Source organism: Tetrahymena thermophila (genome assembly GCF_000189635.1).
Source record: "Tetrahymena thermophila SB210 genomic scaffold scf_8254385, whole genome shotgun sequence".
NCBI classification, from domain to species: domain Eukaryota; phylum Ciliophora; class Oligohymenophorea; order Hymenostomatida; family Tetrahymenidae; genus Tetrahymena; species Tetrahymena thermophila.
This window is the reverse complement of record NW_002476169.1, coordinates 428,921-448,809: the sequence shown is the minus strand read 5'-3', so window position 1 is coordinate 448,809 and position 19,889 is coordinate 428,921. Positions and strand designations below refer to the sequence as shown.

The following is a 19,889-nucleotide window of genomic DNA, read 5'->3' as shown; positions in this document are numbered from 1 at the left end:
ATATTTTAAATTGAAATAAAATTATAATAAAATTAACTAGTATTTTTTGTATAAAATGTTATTAATTATTTTAAATAAATTAGGAATTGATTTAAGCAAGAAACTAATTAATTAATTAAGTAAACCAATTAATTAATTAATTCATCTACTAACTAACCACTGTATTTCTTTGTTGGTTAGTAATTGTAACTAAAATTAAGATCAAATTTCTAAGGAGTCTAAGTAACTAATCTATTAAAATATTGAAAAGTCTTCATTTTAAAAAAATTGTATTTTTTATTAGTATTTAAGCAATTCCTTTTCCTCTTTTTTGATCTAATTATCTCTTTCTTAACTATTTAATTTAAAAATAAAAAATCAATTACCAATCCTTAAATAATTAACTATAATTTGTATTTACACTAGTTTCTGCTTTTCTTCCTCGTTTTTATTCACTAGTAAGTCAAGTCTTTCCAAATTTTTTACTTCATTAGTTAACTTTATTACAGCTTCAGATTTATGTTTATTTTTCTTTTTGGTGTTTAATTCTTCCAAAAATTGTTTCAATTTTTATTTATCTTTTTCTCTCTTTTCTCTCTCCTCTTCAGTCAATATCATTTTTGGAACTATTGGAGCAGGTTAAGAACGAATTTTAGCAAAATCTATTCCTTTAAAAAATGGATGTTTTTTAATTTCATCTGCTCCTCTTGCTCCTAATCTCTGCTTGTGGTCAAGTGTCAACAATTTCTCCATCAAGTCTTGTGCTTCTTCTGAAATACAGTTTTCGTCTTCATTTGGATCACCTTTATTCAAAAACAAACAGCATTTATATAATAATCTTAAAGTAGTATAAAATATGATTGATTACCAGTTGGGGGGAACTCTATACGACGATTAACTATATTTTCAAATACTTTTTCTCTTGTGCTATCATTAAAAGGAGGAATACCGACAAGTAATTCATACATAATAACTCCGACACTCCACCAGTCTAGAGAGGGATTACTAGAAGATTCACCATTAATAATTTCTGGTGCTATATAGTCAGGAGTACCAATAATTCTTTTTTTTTGCTATACAATATTTTAAAGCTACTCTTCAGCCAATTTTTATTATAGTTCTTCATCCTTAGAGTCTATAATATCCTTTTTATTTTCTTTTTTTACTCCCTTTAGTAACTAGTATTCTGTTTTATATTTAGATTCATTATCTTTCTTGGACCCAAATATATCTACTGCAACTTTCTATTTTTCAGTTCTGTTTAATTTTTAGTTAAAACCTACCTAATTGATTCATAAAAAAATAAATTTATTAATTTATTGATAAAACATTATCATTTTAGTTTGATATTAAACGTTTTTATTTTTTTAAAGATAATAACTTACCTCTGATAACCCAAAATCTGCTAATTTAACATGACCTTTAGAATCAAGCAAAATATTATCCGGTTTTAGATCTCTATGGACAATACCCTAAGAATGCAAATATTCAACAGCCAGTATTAGTTCAGCCATGTAAATTTACACTATCCACTCTTATAGTGCAGTGTACATTTCTAATATATGAGTGAAATCACCACCTACCATGTACTCAAGTACAAAGCATAAGTAAGTTTCATGCACAAAAGAATAAAAAGCTTTTACAACATAATCTCCAGTAATGATTTCAAAAACATTTCTTTCAGATTACAATGACTCCAAATACTTTTTATCAAGCTATTAAAAAAAAAAATTAACTAAATAACTAAAATAATTAATTAACAATCTACTTTTCCTGAGCAATCAATCACTTTCATTGCAAACAAATCCCCTGAAGATTTCTTTTTAACTAAATAAACTCCGCCATATGCTCCTGCTCCGAGATGTCTAACAAATTCGAAGTGGTTAAAGCCAATTGAAAGAGAATCTTTTTTCTTTTTAGAGTCTATGTTAATTACTTCTGAATCGCTATAATATTATTTATCTGTTAATATTGGGAAAGCAAATATTGAATCATCTTTCTCTTCTTTTTCTTATTAGTTATTTTGAATCTACTTCTAAGATGTGTGAATTTCTGGTTATTTGCTCTATTTAACTTGTTCAGCTTTTTTATTATCTACTTCATCTTCAACTACTTTTTTTTCCTAGTTATTTTGAGTTTAATTACCTTATTGTCCTAGCTTTTCATTATTAATTGGATTTATTGATTCTTATTACTACTATTAAGTGCTTTGGTTATTACTTTATAATTAATTTTGATTATTACTATTATAAGTACTTACATCTGTATTGATAGATGCAGAAATTTTATTTATTCCACTATTCTGAGAAGCAAGTTAATTTTTTTATAACTTTGAATTCATTTTGGAAGTATTAAACATCATCATCTTTTTAGGTTTATCATTAGTAGCTGCTTCTTTAGGAGGTTCGCTAGCAGCAGTAGATTCAATTTTTTAATCTTAATTGATTGTTTCATTCTAAGTAGATTAAGAATTTACATTCTAATTTGGTTGTGCTTAAATATCTTGATTAGAAGATGGTATTTTATTCTGGGAGCTTAAAGAATTTTAAGTTGAAATTTAGTTGATACTGCCATTAGAACTTACTGTTTCGTTTGTGCTTACAGTTACAGTTCTTGTGTTTGGAATTTTTTTTATTTTACTCATGATACTTACTTTAGGTTTTTATTCTTTATTTTCTGTATTAACTTATGGTGAATCTTTAGGCTATTAAACTTTACCCTGTTTTGAATCATCTTCTTCATTATCGCTACACTCATTTATACTATTAGTTGATTACTCTATAGCAGCCTTTTTTTCAAAAAATTTTTTTCCAAAATCAGAAAATTTATTTTTATTTAATGAAGCTGAAGCCCCCTTAAACATAATAAGTGGATTAGCAGTATTCTTAGATGTTTATTAGTTATCATTTTTTAATTATTTAACTTAGATATTGATTCTTTAATCTGTAAGTTATATAAATTCTGAGATTAAAACTTTAATTTTATCATTTTAAATTTATTATAAAGCATCATCAGCCATGTCTTTCACCTCTCTGTCCCTTTTCACATTCATATCATTTTCTTGAGTATTCACAATTTTTTCTCCATAACTTATAATGCTATCTAAAATTAGACTTATTTTTTTGAATTCTTGCAAGTTATCTTCATCAATTAATGAATAGTTTAGTGTGTTTTATTTCTTTAAACTAAAAAAAAATAATTAGCATTAGTATTTATTTCGTTAAAATTAAAAATATTTTTATAACCACAAAAAGAAACTTCAACAAGTTCATAAATTTACAAAAATTAAAATTCTTGAAATATATTTTAGTTTTATATTTGTAGGAATATATTTTATTCATTTTGAGCAATATCAAATAATTTTTAATTGATAATTTACATTTGTTAAGGCTATTACTTCCTGTTAGTATCTTCTGCAAAGGTTTTTTAGCGAAATAGCTTACTCTTTCTCGAAGGTACTGATTATAACATTGAGTTAAATGTAATTTGTTAGTCGTTCACTCCAGCTTTTGTTCTGTTTGAACAAGAAAGAGATCCATGATCCTCTACTGAAGAAGGAATACTATTGCAGCTATTTTATATAACTTTTTCTATTTTATTTTCAGTTTCATCGTCAATGAAAGGTAAACTATCAAGCCTTTATTTGCTACCTTCATCATTTTAGCTTGAATTTTAATCTAAAATGAGTCCTTAGCTAGGAGATTCTTCTTCTATTATATTTAAAACTTCTTTATTTTTTCTTCTCCTAATATTTAATATAAAATGAAAATTTATTTTTATAATTAAAAAGAACTATTTTATAAAAATTGCTATTGAATTGTTTTAAAAAATTTGATTACATTTCAATTTAGATGTTCTACTTGTTGCTATGACGCATCTCTATTGCTTTTTCAACAATCTTACTCAACTTAATATCTAATTCTAAAATTTCTTTTTTTTAATTAGCCTTTTCTAAACATGTTTTTGAATGCTCAGTTATATTATTTATGTTAATCTTTGCATCACAAATTCTACATATTTGCTCGATAACTTTATTTCTAATTAAATCTATATTTTCTTATATTTGCTTAACCTATACTTAAATCATTTTAAGCTATAAATACTTATAATTTAATAAGTTAGAATGACTATTAGGTATATTTTTATATATACTTTTATAATTCCTAAAAATCCACTCAACTATCAAAGGCTTAATAGCGAATTTCAATCTTTTCATCCATTTTTCTATTCTTCTAATTTTTTTATTAGTTGTCATTTAAAATTTAAATATTTTAATATGTTATAATGCATTAATTTCACAAACGTTTGAAAAATTAGTTTTTAAAATGATTGCATAATAGTAATAATTGTGGTTAATGCATTAAGGAATATGCAATAATTTACACATAATTTTGACTTTAATGTTGTAAAGGCATCCCTATTATTTTATTTTTGGCTGTTGATGAGCTTTTTGCTTTTTAATTACAAAAAACAGTTTATAGAAGTTTAAAAAATGTAATAAAAAAGCCAAATGTATTGCAACTTTACAATGTATGTGAGTTTAGAAGTCATTCAAAGTCTTACAAAAGCTATTAACTAGTTCTTCTTGCTAATTATAACATAGACTTTCTAAATAGCTTGATATTTAAAATGAAAGAGTCACTAACTAAACATGAAGTTCTTTCTATTTTTACGTTTTTAATAAAATTAATTAATCAAAACACCAATAATGCTTGATAATATAAAGCTTTTGAAAAAGTTAATTCTAAAACTCTATATAATAATTAATTTATATTACCAGCTTGATGGTGTCAAACAGATATCCTTTCTTGAATGATTATCCTATAACTGTGCATACATTTTAAAATATAGTTCTTGTTTACTATATTCATTTTAGTTTATTTTATTAAAAAATATTAGTTCATTTATTATATGAGCTTAATATTATTAAGAATGATGTGTTATTTTAAGAATAAAACTCTAAAAAAGCAAATATTTGTTAATAAATAAATAAATACCTAGTAATGATTAGCATCATAACTAATATTATTAACTCCATTTAAAACCATGTATTAAGTCGATGGTTTATCGCTTGAAGTAGCAGATAAACCTTTAGCTAAGGTAATAGAAGCAGGAATGTGAATTCTTGTATTTTAAATGCTCTAAATAAATGGAATGTCTTTTAATGTTAAGAAAGCATGATTCACATATGAGTGCGCAATTTATGTTTACATAACTTTTTAAATTTCTTTTTTTTCTAATAAGCTCTCTTTTTATAACCTAAAAAATTTCTAAAACATTTAATCATAATCTCCATAGCTGCTAATATAGAATTTCAAAGATCCCTCTTCAAAAGGTTTGCTTTAATTATTTGTGTTGCCTACCAAAACTTAACCTTAAGAACTCATTGCTTTAAATTAATTGATTTTTTTTCTTTTTAGTTAGAAAAATTAATTAAAATTAATATTATTTAATTGCTATATATTTATATTGAAATACGCAACCTATGTTTACTAAGAGTTTTATATTTTTAGGTTATGATGAATGAATTCTTTATTGATTGATTGATAAGATTAATAGATAGATAGATAGATAGATAGATATTGAATGAAATTTTGCACAATTAAACTTTTTGATATTTAATAAATAATTTAAATAAAAACTCATAAAAATAATAAAGAAATAATTCATTATAATAAAAGTTCATGCAATAAATTCTATTTACATTTTTTTTCAGTTTATAGTTAATATTTTTTTCAAAAAAGAACTGATTTTTTCTACTTCTTCAAACAAAAACTGGTTTTTTTAAGTTCTCTTTAGAGTATTTTTCCAAAAATAGTAAAGAATAAAGGATATTTTGTTTGCTTAAGTTTTCTAAAAGCAGCCCAGTAAAAATAAAGCTGATTTCTTTTTATCTTTTAGTCTAATTTTTATAAACAGAATTAATTTAAATTCTTATTCGAAATAAATTGTAAGCTGAATGATGATCTCTCCTGATTATTTAAGAATATTTAAGAATAACTCTCTATCTTTACTTTAGATTTAATTCAAAAAAATTAATATCATTTTAATATTTTTGAGTTTTTTTTATTTAATTTAAAAGTTTTTTATCCATTAAAAAGTTTAAATTTTGTATTGAATATGAAATAATATATAGAAAATTTTTTTGCTCTGTAATATATTTAATTTAGTCAATATATCTATCTATACTTCTGTTAAATCATAAATATTGAAATATGTTAAATATATTTCATAAAGCATAAATATATTTTGAATAAATCTTTTTAAAATGTGTATTTACATTACTTTACTTTATTTTAAAGGAAGATAAACAAATAAACAAACATCCATACACTTTTTTTGTGATAGTTATTAATTTATGGTAAATACTTTATAAACGAAACAAATACTTTTTTGTCTATTTAAATTTAAAGGTCTCAAAACAATTGGTGTAATAATACAATTTAAAGTTATTACTGATTAGCTTTTTAATTTTTCAAATACTAAGTAATATCTTTCTTTATTTCAACTATTTAGTTTACATTCTTCAAAATATAGAACAGCAAGATGATTCTTTTACTTATTAAGGCGTTTGAAGCTGATTGTTATTACTTTTCATTACTGACTAATTTTCACTTAGTTGTTGTGGTTAATTTAATTCTTTCGATGTTTCTTAATTAAGGCATAAATTTTAGAATTCTTCTCTTTTCTATTTTTTAGATGATTCTTAAATTTTATCCTTTAAATTATTTTAGGAGAATGTTAGCTAACTAGAGTTCTATTCTGCAATAAGAATTTTTTAAGAACTACTTTATTCTTTTATTTCATTTTCACTTTACTGCCCAATGTTTTAATTTTCAAAATTTTCATTTTAAGTTTCAAATATATCTTTTTGATTACAAATTTAATTTTAATTGTTTAATAATTATTCTTTTACTGATATTAAATTATTTGAAGGATTTTGTGTTGTTTTTATGCAATCAGTTTAATCTTCACATTTTAAAGTTTTTTTTGATAAGTTCTTTTCAATCTCTTAATTGAGCTAATTTTTATCAAATGTATTATCAGTTTATTCTTTTTTTTTAACATCTGTAGTTGATTAAATCAAAATTTGTCTTTCTTACTCATTCTCAATATTTTAATTCAAATTTAGAGGCAATTATTTACTGTTTTCATAATTTTCATTATTTTCTATTTACAAGCTTTACTATTATACGTTAATAGATTCTTATTGGGATTTTTCTTGCCGTTAAGTATTATTATAATTATCTTTTTTGTCTATTTAAGGAAGATCTACTGGTTTAATTATAGATTAGGAGTTGTTTTTTACTTTTTGTTGATCTTATTTATTATTATTTAAACTCTCTTTAGGCTATATTTTAATTTAATAAGGCTATAGCTATTGCTATTATTTTTAATTTTAAATACTTTACTTTTATTATTGAGTGATTATTTTGTTATCTTTTGTATTCTATTTAACTTAGCAATCCTTAACATTTTTTTAAAAATTTATTTCTTTATTACTCTTTTCTTTTTTTTAATCCTTATTATTTTATTCTTAATTATTTAATTTATCATTTTTTTAGAGATTTTTCTCTTGTATTTAAAAATTAGTTGACTAATTTTATTGATTTTACAAATTTTATTCTTATTCTTTTAAACTCAATTATACATTTTTAGCCATTTGTTGTTCTAAATCAGAAACGGCGTTATCTGAAGAAGTATTTTACTAAGTTTAGTGCAACTAGTTAAGTTAAATACCTTCTTATAATTTCTAATGGTCTTGATCATTATTTAATTTATCACTATACTACTAAATTCTCTGTTAGTAATTCTGTTTTGCTATAAAAACATAATTAATAATGAAACTAAATGCAATAGAATAAATATAAAAAAACTTCCAATCATAAAGTTAGAAAAAAATACAAAAATTGAGTTCAAAAAACTAAAATTAAGTAAATAAGTAATAAAATAATTAAGTAAGCAATTAAGTGATTAAGAAACATAAATGCAGATTTCTGAAACAATCAACAATATTTTTTATTTGGAAAACTAATTAAATTAATTGGTGAGAAATCGTTTAATTATTTTTAATATAGATTGGATGGAGGTTAAAATATTTCAAAGTTAATTTTTTCTTTTCCAGTTTGAGTTATGAATACCTGTTTGTTTATTTTTGTCTATCATAGAATAAATATGAGAAATTTTCTAACTAACTTCCTGGTTTTCTTTATGTTTTGAAAGAAAAACATACAAATCTTCTGGATACCATCTATAAAGACCTGTTGCAAGGTACAATATAAGATTTTGCAAATATTCTAATAAGCTCTTCTTAATTCCTTCGTAGCTTGAGAGATTTTCAATAAAGTGTAAATCTATGTCACTTAGCTTGAAAGTAGAGATGTCTAAACTACTGAATACTTTTTCCATACTAGACTTAGCATATGATTCATCTAAGTAAAAAAAGTTCACATAATTTAAAAGATTGAATATATTTTTTGGTTACTATTAAGTTAAACCTTCCTAATTCTAATTAAATTTCTTAAAATATTTCTTGAGTTGTATCTCACAGTTGTCATAGTCTTTTCTCAAGAAATAAGCTAATGCCATAAAGGAGCCATAATCTGGATAAGATGCATTTAATTCTTCGCCTTTCTTAAAGATAGCAACAGCTTAATCGCTTTTACCTTTATACATGCAGGCGTAAGCCTTACCCATTCTGCTTTAGATGCATTTTTCATCAAAGTCTAAAATCCTTTAGAAATTATTTTGTGCTTCTTCAAATTATTTTAGATAAATGTAAGAAGATCCTCTCAAAAGAATACAGTGTCTTTATTACTAAGTAAGGTGATTTTTATCCTTTGCTGAACGAATTTGCTCTAAAGTAACTGTTGCATATTATACAGTGTCATCATAAAAATTTTTATTATAAAGGAGGGTAGCCATTTTCTCAAAAAGACTTGGGTTTCTTTTATTCATTTGCATAGAATACTTATATTAAACAAGTGCATCTTCCTATCTACCAAACTGATAGTAATAAATATCTCCTTTAAGCTCATATAATAGTCCATCAAATTCATTTTATGCTAATCCTCTATCTATAATGTCTAAGGCATCATTGTATTTACCTCTTTTAATATGTAATTATGCTATTGCAGCATCAAACTTTGAATTTTTTTCTCCATAAATTTATTTCAAAGTTGTTTAGAACTCTTCTGCCTTTGTATAGCTATTTGTATTCAAATAATAATCGTACTTTGCTTCAACATATTCTACATCTCTCAAGCATTATGGATATGATTTCTCTAATTCCATGATTAGAGGCAATATATTTTCGTTATCATATTTTGAAGCCTTAACATATGCTCGAAATTTTTAAATCATATGTGGGTAGTCTTTCTTGTTAACAGATAAAACTGAATTGCAAGTCATAATTGCCTCATCAAAGTATTCAAATTCTATTAACTCCTTAACTTTTTCTATACCTGTTTTTTCTTCACGCTCTTGTGACATCAATTTAACTAGTGGATCTTAAAAGTTTTCCTCAGCAACATTTTTTTGAGATTTTTAGTACATTTAGACAAAAGTGCTTGCTAACTTTACGACTATATTATTGTTATATTTAAAATGCTTTTTTACCTTTTATGCTTGCTTAATCAACTATTAATTATCTTTCTTTAAGATACAATATTAAGATTTTTATAATTTAAAGTTTTGTTTGAAAATTTAATATTTTTTTCTTTTGTTTATTTAAGAAATTACATAGAAAAGATGCTTAAATGTATCAAGAATCATCAGTCATCCAATAATTAATGCATTTCTTTATATTTTCTTTATGATTGTTCGTTCATTTATTTCTGAAACTTTATAAAGTATATAATACTCTCTTAATTATTTAAATCGTTATAAATATGTTAGTAAAATTTATTTTTTGCTTGAAGTTAGCTCTAGCTTGAATTAAAAATCGAGTCAAGTTGTGACTATTACTTTGAAGAAAAAAATAATTTTTATCAAATGTTTATTTTTCATTTATTTATTTATTTTATTTGTATTGATTTGGATGAGATAATTAAATTTAAATATCTTAAAAATAAACAAAAAAATTTGTAAAAATATTTTTGATTGATATGCTAAAAAAAATAAAGATAATATTTTATCAATTCATTTAACATGTAGCAATTATTTATATTGGTTGAATATTTAGGTAGGATTCTATTAACAGAGTAGATCAAATAACTATTGATATATTCTAATAAAATATTACGCGCAATTATCAAAAATTAATTAAATTTCTATTGTTAGTTGAGATTTTGACTACTAAATTTCAAAAGATAAATAGAATCAAAAAAATCCATCCATAAATAAATAAAGCAATTGCAAAAAATAATATAATGTATCAAATTAATATTTTATAAAAAATAAACATTGAAAAGTAGAAAATTAATTCAATTTTGATAAAATGAACAATATTTAGTAAGCAGGCTATTACTACTACAGGAAGTCAACAATACTCTTCTTTACTAATAATGGAGAAAAAGAATACAATAATTTAATAAAGAAACAACAATACCTAGCCTGGGTAGATTTGCCTTAGCATCAAAAAAATTTATTTGAATCAGTAGCTCTGTTTTGTAGCAAAAATTAAATAGTTTAATTTGATAAATATACTAAAAGAGTAAAATATTCACTATTCTGATTTTTTAAAATAATTACAATTTATTCTTATGAATAGCCATTGAAACCATAGACTCCTCTGTTTTTATATTTTAGAGTTGTAGAAGAAAAATTAAAGAAAGATTATCCTAAGCTCAAGCAATCATAAATTTTCTAAATTGCTGAGAAAAAATGGAAAAATGAGCTAATTTTTAGAATAAAGGAGTAGTTTATTAAAATACACTAAATACTTGAGCTTTGCTATTATAACGATATCACAGAGTATAAAAAGGCAAATATCGAATTAGAAAACAGCCATTATGAGAAAAAGGTAGCTCAAAAAGAATAAAAATCCTTACCTTTACTTAAAAAAAACACTTTAACTAGACAGTGTGCAGCTTATTATAATTAGAATTAAAGTAAAAATCATCTATAGTAAATACCTAATAATCTTAATTTCACTAGTACCCAACAATATCAAGTAATATATTGAAAATTATCAACCTATAACATTTAACTTAACCAATCACCCATCAATTCTGCCAAAATGCATAAACTAAAATAATTTCAAAAAACCACAAATTATTTATTTTATTACCCTGTTTCAATAAAACTCTCTATATCTAAAATATTTACTATAATTCCATTAATAAAGCAATTTTTTAAGAATTAACATATTTTGACTTGTATAATACATATTATATAAAAATAAATACAGTATTTTATAATTAATCACTAATTTAAAATAGTAAGCTTTTCTAGAAAACATATATAACGTGAAGGTAGATAATATTCTTCATTTAGAATTGTATATTTTTATATGTCTAAATGTTATTATTGTATTATTATTTACTCTTTATTAAGCTTAAGACCTTTCTTCTTTAATATAAATTAAAACAAATTTAAGTGCAACCTATCCAAATATGGGAACCTTTTGCTCTATATTCAGTTAAATTTTTTGTCTTTTGCACCTATCAAAGATTTCTGTATGTTAGAATTTTTTCAGTGTCTAATTTATACAAATGGTAATAATGATGTTTTGAAAATATAAATTTATATGAATAAAAAAATGTTTTTAAATATTTTTATGATTCGTATGAGTTAAATTAGCTGATAAATTGAGTTAAAATCAGAAAAAAACAATAAAAGTCAACCCTAAAAAGATAGCTTTTTCAAAAAATGGTAAGTATTTAAAATAGTTAGAATTTTTAATAACTAATATAGATTAAAGGAGATATAAATTTTACTAGCAATTCATCAAATATTATAAAATTTTGACATAAATATTTCTGATTGAGTTTCGTATTCTAAACCCTAATACAATTCTTTGAGCTCGTCTTATAATTATTATTTATTTGGGTTTAATTGACGAATATTTTATATTTACTGGACTACCTCTTCGCTTATATCATATAAGGCTACCTATATCATAAAAACTTGCTGCACATAAAAGTTTTCATGTTTTGACATGTTATCTTTTATCATGGTAATATCACACTTGAATTACAAATCATCAAAAGTAATTATTGTTTAATCTAATAATTTTTTTTCCTCTTTATCTTGATGAAAAGCTTCTAGTTGGTTTATTCTTTGGAATAAGCTTTCCTTCATCCTTTTTATTTTATCTTAGCTTGAAAAATACTGTAGAGGACCATTTTAATAAAGGATCCTAAACATATTATCTTTATTTATGCCTAACAGTTAAAGCAAATCTAATGAATACCCATATTTTGTTATCACCTTATTATTTCTCTTTCTAGTTTTTATCATGTATGAAATGTATTTGTTTTGCTTATAGCAAGAATTGACAAAATCTTTAGATTTAATCATTTACTTTTATATAATCTCTTCAAAGTAATCCTATAAAGTGTAATTATTGTGCTTATCTTGACAGATAAGGTTAAATATATATTGTAAATCCCTATTTTTTTCAAAATATTTCTATAGAAAGAAATTATATTGCTAGATATATTTGCTTATTTCATGAGCATCCTAGTTAGGAATGCTATTTAGAATATCAGATATTTAATCAAAATTTACTAATCCATCCACTGAAGTATCTAAACTAATATGAATTATATTATTTTCTTATTCTATTTTAACTGGAGGTCTCCAACAGCTTATCGCATCAAATTTATCTGATCGACCAAATTAATCATTTGTGAATAAATTCAAATCAACTACTAAATCTGTATATAAAAATATTTTCTTCTCATAGCTTAAATCTTTAACCATCAAATTTCTATAACTAAATTATTACAAAGCCATTTATTCCTTTTTTTGTTTCTTTAGCTTTTTTTTTTATTTGGCAATAATTTTTGCTTATTCTTCATTTTTATCATTGGTTTATATTTCTTGGCTTTACTTTTATTCTTCTTCTATTTCCATAAAAAAACTCTCCAATTTTTAGTTTTATGTTCACTTTGTTTTCTAATTATTAAATTAATATTGTAAACAAAATATAATTAAGGTAAATCAATTAATTGTAGATCCAAGCTATTTATTATATGAAGATCTTAGCCACAAGATCGAGTTTTTATGTGTAAAAAAATATTATTTTGATATAATCAAATATGTTAAAGCTTATATATATTTGATTAACAATTTTGAGAAAATTCTTGATGCATCTTTTAATTATTATTATTTTTGATAAGAATTAAGATTATTTTTTAAATTAAAATATCAGAAGTTACACCTAGAAATTTCTAATTATTCTTAAAATTTACGATAGAAAAATATTTATATTAAAAATTTGCAAATTCTTAACAAACTTTTATCATCTCATATTTTGTTAAAAAACAAATCAACTGCATTATTATATAAATTTTAAATTATATTTTTAAATTAGAGTTAGTTAAAGCAAGTAATGCTTTTATTAGAATTAAATAATGTATATTTTTCTTAAAAACATGAAAATAGTTATTATCATATTTAAATATTGTTTTAGTCTTAAAAATGGCATTCAGATAAGTTAATACAGGTCAATTTTAGCTTTTGTTATGTTGTAAAATATAAAAAAATAAGTTTTAAGTTTTTTAATATGAACTGCTTTTTTTAAAAAATTATTCTTTAAAATTAATTTGCATTTTTAAAAATTTAATTTTTATTAGATCATTAAAAATTTTGTTTATTTATTATATTTATTTTTAAGTAATCTTTAAAATATTTAAACTCTTAAAACTACTTAATATACAATTATAATAAAAAAAATAAATAAAACTCACTCAAAATTTTATGTAAAATCTATTTCAATACTAAATATATAATAGCTATTTATATAAATAAAAAAAGAATATAAAATTACATATTTTATATTTTAATTTATGCTTTTTAATTGAGGTATCTAAAAATTAGATTTTATAATTATTTTTCATTTTATAAATAGTTTATTTCCAATAGAATTTCATTGAGATGCTGGTTGATTACAATTCTTATTGATATAAAACTTTTATAAAAACATTTCTGATTAAGTTTGGTAATCGAGACCATAATATATATCATCAAATTCATTTTTAGTTTAATTTTGGCTTTCTTCTGCATTTTTATAGCGTAGATGATTAATTTCATTAATAATATCATCGTTTATATCATAAAGTGCTAATTGAATATGAATTACATTCCTAATAAAAAAATTTTAATCATTATTAAGCTGAGTTTTAATCATATGGATATTGCAGTTAAATTTTAAGTCATCAAATGTCAATATAGTTTAGTTTTCATATATAAGATCTTCAGTTTAGGATTATAAATATTATAGGCCTTCTATTCTTCTAATTAAGCTATTCTTAAGTCTATTAAATTTATCTTGATTTGAGAAAAAAAGTAATGGACCATTTTAATATAAAATTCTGTACATATTCTCATTGTTAATGCCCAATAAATTTAGCAATTCAACCGAATACCCATACTTTGCTACTACTTAATGATTCCTTCTGCGAATTTTTATCATGTAAGAAATAAATTTGTTTGTTTTATATTTTTCATTTATCAACTACAAAGCCATCTTTAATCTTTATTAAACTTCATCTTCAAAGTAGTCATTTAATGTGTAATTAGATCTCTAATCTTGACTTATCAAGCGATAAATATACATTAAGTCATTATTTTTTTCATCATATAACTTTATTGATTTTTCATATGCTTAAATATGCTAGCTAAGTTCATAAGCGTTTTAATTTGGTATACTTTACAATATTTTAATAACTTGGTTAAAATTACTTAATCCATCAACAGATGTATCTAAATCTATGTGAACTATGTTATTTTCATTGACAATTTTTGTGCAAGGCCTCCAATTTGATATCAATTCAAATTTTGTTGGTCTCTCTAGATTTTCATTTTAATACATATCCAAATCAACTATTAAATCGGTAAGTAAAAATATCTTTTTTTCATAGCTTAGATCTTTAATTATGACACTTTTTACTCCATATTACTTAATTTATAACTCTTACTTCTATTTATTTTGCAGTTTCTTTTTTTATTTTTTTAATAGCTTCTCTTATTACTTTTACTCTTCTGATATACCTTTTTTTGTTTCTGAAAAGTTACTTTCTATTTCCATTTGCATATATTCAGTAAATAATTCAATTTTTAATATAATTCACTCTTTTTCTAGATCAAAATTTTAATAATAAATCTTCTCTCTAGAAAAGTAATCAATAGAAAACACAATTAGATTAAAAGCATTCAAATCAATATAATTAGAAATTTAGATTACTAATAATTATCATAAATATATATCAGCCATTAAAATTATGATATTAGAATATAAAATCATATTATTTTTATCATTTAAAATTACTAAGAAAATTAATATTAATTTCATTCATAAATGAAAATATTTTATCTAATTAAACTAATTTTATTTATTAATTAGTTATTTTCTAAATAGAAAATATTTAAATAAACAAACATTTTTTTTTTAGATTAAACTGTTATTAATCTATTACCATTTATCTAAATAAATAATAATAATGCCTTTTGTATATTATAAAATAAAGTATAGCAACTGTTAGTTAAAAATCTATTAATTTTATTTTCTTAAAAAATAATTTTTTAAGCAAATAATTAAAAAAATGCATAAAGCTAACTAAATTTTTTAAATAAAATTTAAGAATGCCATTTATTTACCATAATCTAAGTAAACAGCAAATATTATTCTTTACATTTACTCCTTCTTTTAATTTTTATAAATTAATTAAAATAGTTGATTAAATATTAATTAATTTAAATTTAGGAAAAATAAATTTTTTTTATTTAAGATGCTTATTTAAAACTTTAATTAATAAAATATTTATAAAATAAGATCGAATGATATTTAATATCATAAAAAATAAAAAATTCTATCTAAAAGTACAACATAAAAAGTTAAACTATTATTAAAAATAATCATTTCAAAATAATTTATTTTATGAATTTAAATCAAAAAAATATTATTTTTTTTATTAAAAGCTAAATTAATTTTATTTTTAATACTTAGTTTGATATCAAATTTATTATAAAATATAAAATAAAAATTATTTAATTTTAATTAGTAAAACTCTTGTAAACATTTCAAAAATAATAATTATTAATAGATGTATTGTTATTTTAAATAAATGTTTCTTATTCATTAATAATAGCGGTTTAAAAATAATTCTGTTTCACATGTATAATGAATGTCTTGGTATTCATCTTTACTATCAATATATTTTAGTAATTTATTTTGCCCATTTTTTAGTCTAAAACTCTTTATTCTAGCTAGAGTATCTTCAGATATTTTGTAAGTAGCTATTTAGAGAAGAAATCCTGCATTTACATAATATTTATCAGATTTGTTGAGAAATATTTTATCAATTACAAAATCACAATTGAATGAAATGTTATCGAGTGTGTAGATTTATTCATTTGAGTAATAGTCACTATAATTATTTGTTTATTTCTAAAAGAAGCCCTCTGCTTTATGAAATAAACCTGCTATAAGTCTATCAAGTCTATTTTACTAGTTAAATGGATTTATAGGTCCTCTCCTCATAAAGAAGCTTTCATAGTTATTGTAGACACCCATAATATCTAAAAAAGCTCTAGAATAACCAAATTTATGTAAAATTTATTATCCATCTTTATTTATTTTTACTATATATGAAATAAATTAATTCTTTTACAACTTTTCTTCAATTATTTTTTGAGCTTTCAACATTGAAATTATATTAGACTCCTAAATGGCTTTTTCAAGCATATTTATTTCTTAGAAATTTGGTAATATTTTCATCATGCTCTTTTCTTGGACTTTATATTCTTGTAAACATGCCTTTACAAAATCTTGATATTTATTAAGTTAGATAGCAAGTGAATTTGCTTTTTCACTTGAAAAGCTTTTAATTATTTTAGAAACATCACCAAATTAAACTAATCCTGTTGATTAAGAATCCAATTCTATTTCTATTAAAAAATTATTACTCATTTTATTTTCAATAGATTTTGTATCAGAATTTTAATAATATATTAAAGGATTTTGACTTTTATATGATAAATCAATAGTAGAAGCTGAAAAAGTAGTATTAGCGCTCAAATAATTTTAGCTAATATTTGCAACACTCAAAGAGTCTTAAATAAATGCTCCATTTACATATTTTTTTTCTATTTTTATAGGAGTCCTCCAAGTGCTTAAATCATGAAAGAAAAATGTCTCATCAAAGTTCTGACATTACTAAAAAAGTTCCAAGTTGAGTACCACATCAAACGCAATAAATATTTTTTTTTCCTGCTAAGGCTCCTTATATAATATGCTAACAACATTCATATTTTTTTAAATCAAGACTATTAACTCTTTCTTAGATCTTCTTTTATTCTTTTTGATTACTTTTTAAAGTTCTGCTGCTGAAAAATGTTTATCCATTCTTAATTTAAGTTGAATTCAAAAATCAAATTTTTGTGAACAATTTTTATCTGAATTTGATTAGTAAAAAAATCTAATTATTTATTTGGCTCAGGAGTAATTAATTATTCTTTTACCAAATACAGTAAAGCTATACAAATGTTTATTAAATGCAAATTCGATTTTGATTATGAAATAGTTTATAACATTATCTATTTAAAATTTTACCCAGCTAAATAAATGTATAAATTAGTTAACCATGTTTATAAAAATTTTTTATAAGGTATTTAGTTCTAACATTTGAGATTCTTTTATAATAAAAAATTTTGTTTACTTAATTTCCTTTTAAAACTAGTAATACTAAATTTAGATGGTTCATTCTTTCAGATTGTGACAATAAAAGAATTATGTAATTAAGCAAAAAATACCAATTAAATCAATACAATAGAAAATCCATAAAGATTTTAATTTATTTTGAATAAAATAATTATAAAAATAAAATAATGAATTTTTTTACTCTCTACTAATGTTCACATTAAATAATTATTAATATTTGTATAACTCTATTTTAATTTTAACTTTAAAAATATTCATTTAGTTCATTCAACTCATACAACCTACATTATATAATATGATCAATAGCTATAGTTAACGCGTGTAAGAAAAATAAAATTTACATTTTATATTCGCTTTTACTCAGTTCACCAGAATTTGACAAAAATTCTTAATATTAAGTAAAAGTTCAAATTGCAAATTCATAGTAAAATAATATATAAAAAAATACAATAAATAAGAGAAAATTGTGTTAATTTTTTTAAAGTGATAATGACTTAATCACAAATTATGATTATAAAATTTGATAAAATTAGTGAGATAAATATTTTATGCTGAATTTAAAGATAAATAAATTGATTAATAGAGTTCATTTGTGAATTATTATATTATTATATACAATAGAATTTAATTTCGTTTTATATTTTGGCAGATATTTATTTTACTACCCTTTTAATAATTGGTTAAATTGTTTGTTTTATATTTTTTATTATCTTTTTTGTTTAGAAAGTTTTTTTTAAGTGTAATTTATTGATTAAAAACTTTCAATTTGTTCTATTTGCTTAATTTCGTTCTAACTCAATGAATGTAATATTTGTTCAAAAATATTTCAGACTCACAATTATATTGCAAATTCCAAATCTCTTTTTCTTGATTTTAAGCAATTTGCGATTTCGGTATAGAATTTTAGTGACGAATATTAGCTATTTATGCTATAATCTAATCAGGTATATCAAATGTAGTTATTTAGAGTAAAAATGAAGATTTTATAAAATACTGGTCTGATTAATTCAAAAAGTGCTTTTCTGTTTTATAGTTAGTCTTAAACACTATATTGTCTATAGTATAAATTTCTTAGTCAGTATAAAAATCTTCATATTTATCTGCAATATTTCTCTGATATCCAAGCGCTTTTTTATGAAGCCCAACTATAAGTCTGTCTAATCTATTTCGAGGATTAAAAGGATTAATCGGTCCTCTCCTCATAAAGAACTATTCATAATTACCCTATATTCCTAGAATATCCAAAAAAGCTTTGGAATAGCCAAACTTTTGAATCACTTGCTAACCCTCTTTATTAACTTTTATCAAGTATGAGACAAATTTATTATTAATTATTTTTTCAGAAATAATTTTATAAGCTTATTCATAGGAAGAACTCATTTATTCTTGCAATAATGCTTCAAGAATATTTTCTTCTTTTAAGTTTGGGAGAATTCTTGTAAGACTTTTTTCGTATTACTTATAACTCTACAAGCAATTATTTACAAAGTTTTGATAGAGAACTATTTTATCAGCTAATAAATGAGCTTTTTAATTAGGAATACTGTTTAAAACTTTTGCAAAATCACCAAATACTTTAGAGCCTGTATTATTTGTATCTAATTCTACTTCTATAAGGTAATTATTACCCATAAAATGGTCTATTATTTAAGGGTTAAGCAAATCATCACCTTTATCAGTTTATGAACTAAACGAGTTTTAGTGATCTTGATTCCCTGATTCTTCATACTCCTTACAATTAATTTGGTATTATTACAAAATTTATGGAAGTTATGAGTGAGCGATTAACTTTTTTTCAACTTTCAAAGGAATGCGCCATGTATTAAAATCACTGAATAGAATCACTGAATCAGATTCTTTTTGTTAGTCAAATATTTCTAAATTGATAACAACATCGAATGCTATAAAAAGCTTTTTATCTTACAAAGGTTCTTTGTAAAACACACTAATACAGTTTAATGGTTTTTAAAGTAGAATAAATAATGTTTTTTTTGATCTCCTTCTGTCTTTCTTTATGATTTTTTGAAGCTCTAAGTGAGATAAATGCTTCTACATTGACTTTTAAAATTAAGTTTAGAAGCCT

The 19,889-nt window shown here is 22.2% G+C and overlaps 7 protein-coding genes across 7 annotated transcripts; 3 read left to right on the top strand and 4 right to left on the bottom strand. All coding sequences in view use genetic code 6, as the record gives it.

Moving 5' to 3' along the window:
- Positions 1-201: 201 nt before the first annotated feature.
- On the bottom strand, positions 202-5,366 carry TTHERM_00534000 (Serine/Threonine kinase domain protein; the record flags this gene model as incomplete). Its single annotated transcript, XM_001024422.2, has 11 exons — positions 202-334; positions 401-782; positions 848-1,262; positions 1,365-1,694; positions 1,748-3,164; positions 3,359-3,724; positions 3,819-4,211; positions 4,363-4,432; positions 4,507-4,642; positions 4,757-4,840; positions 4,977-5,366. 11 exons carry the CDS (start codon positions 5,364-5,366, stop codon positions 202-204), a joined length of 4,116 nt encoding a protein of 1,371 aa, XP_001024422.2.
- Positions 5,367-8,561: 3,195 nt separating this feature from the next.
- TTHERM_000533999 (hypothetical protein) lies at positions 8,562-9,275 on the top strand (the record flags this gene model as incomplete). Its single annotated transcript, XM_012800101.1, has 1 exon — positions 8,562-9,275. One exon carries the CDS (start codon positions 8,562-8,564, stop codon positions 9,273-9,275), a length of 714 nt encoding a protein of 237 aa, XP_012655555.1.
- Positions 9,276-10,417: 1,142 nt separating this feature from the next.
- TTHERM_00533980 (high mobility group (HMG)-box protein) lies at positions 10,418-11,104 on the top strand (the record flags this gene model as incomplete). The annotated part of the gene is made up of 2 exons (XM_001024420.1): positions 10,418-10,633; positions 10,691-11,104. The coding sequence occupies 2 exons, from the start codon at positions 10,418-10,420 to the stop codon at positions 11,102-11,104; spliced, it is 630 nt and encodes a 209-aa protein (XP_001024420.1).
- A 764-nt stretch (positions 11,105-11,868) lies between these two features.
- Positions 11,869-12,999, bottom strand: TTHERM_00533970 (hypothetical protein; the record flags this gene model as incomplete). The annotated part of the gene is made up of 1 exon (XM_001024419.1): positions 11,869-12,999. The coding sequence occupies one exon, from the start codon at positions 12,997-12,999 to the stop codon at positions 11,869-11,871; it is 1,131 nt and encodes a 376-aa protein (XP_001024419.1).
- Positions 13,000-14,014: 1,015 nt separating this feature from the next.
- On the bottom strand, positions 14,015-15,181 carry TTHERM_00533960 (hypothetical protein; the record flags this gene model as incomplete). The annotated part of the gene is made up of 1 exon (XM_001024418.2): positions 14,015-15,181. The coding sequence occupies one exon, from the start codon at positions 15,179-15,181 to the stop codon at positions 14,015-14,017; it is 1,167 nt and encodes a 388-aa protein (XP_001024418.2).
- A 1,041-nt stretch (positions 15,182-16,222) lies between these two features.
- TTHERM_00533950 (hypothetical protein) lies at positions 16,223-16,792 on the bottom strand (the record flags this gene model as incomplete). The annotated part of the gene is made up of 1 exon (XM_001024417.2): positions 16,223-16,792. One exon carries the CDS (start codon positions 16,790-16,792, stop codon positions 16,223-16,225), a length of 570 nt encoding a protein of 189 aa, XP_001024417.2.
- A 1,940-nt stretch (positions 16,793-18,732) lies between these two features.
- Positions 18,733-19,641, top strand: TTHERM_000533949 (hypothetical protein; the record flags this gene model as incomplete). Its single annotated transcript, XM_012800100.1, has 1 exon — positions 18,733-19,641. One exon carries the CDS (start codon positions 18,733-18,735, stop codon positions 19,639-19,641), a length of 909 nt encoding a protein of 302 aa, XP_012655554.1.
- Positions 19,642-19,889: the final 248 nt, after the last annotated feature.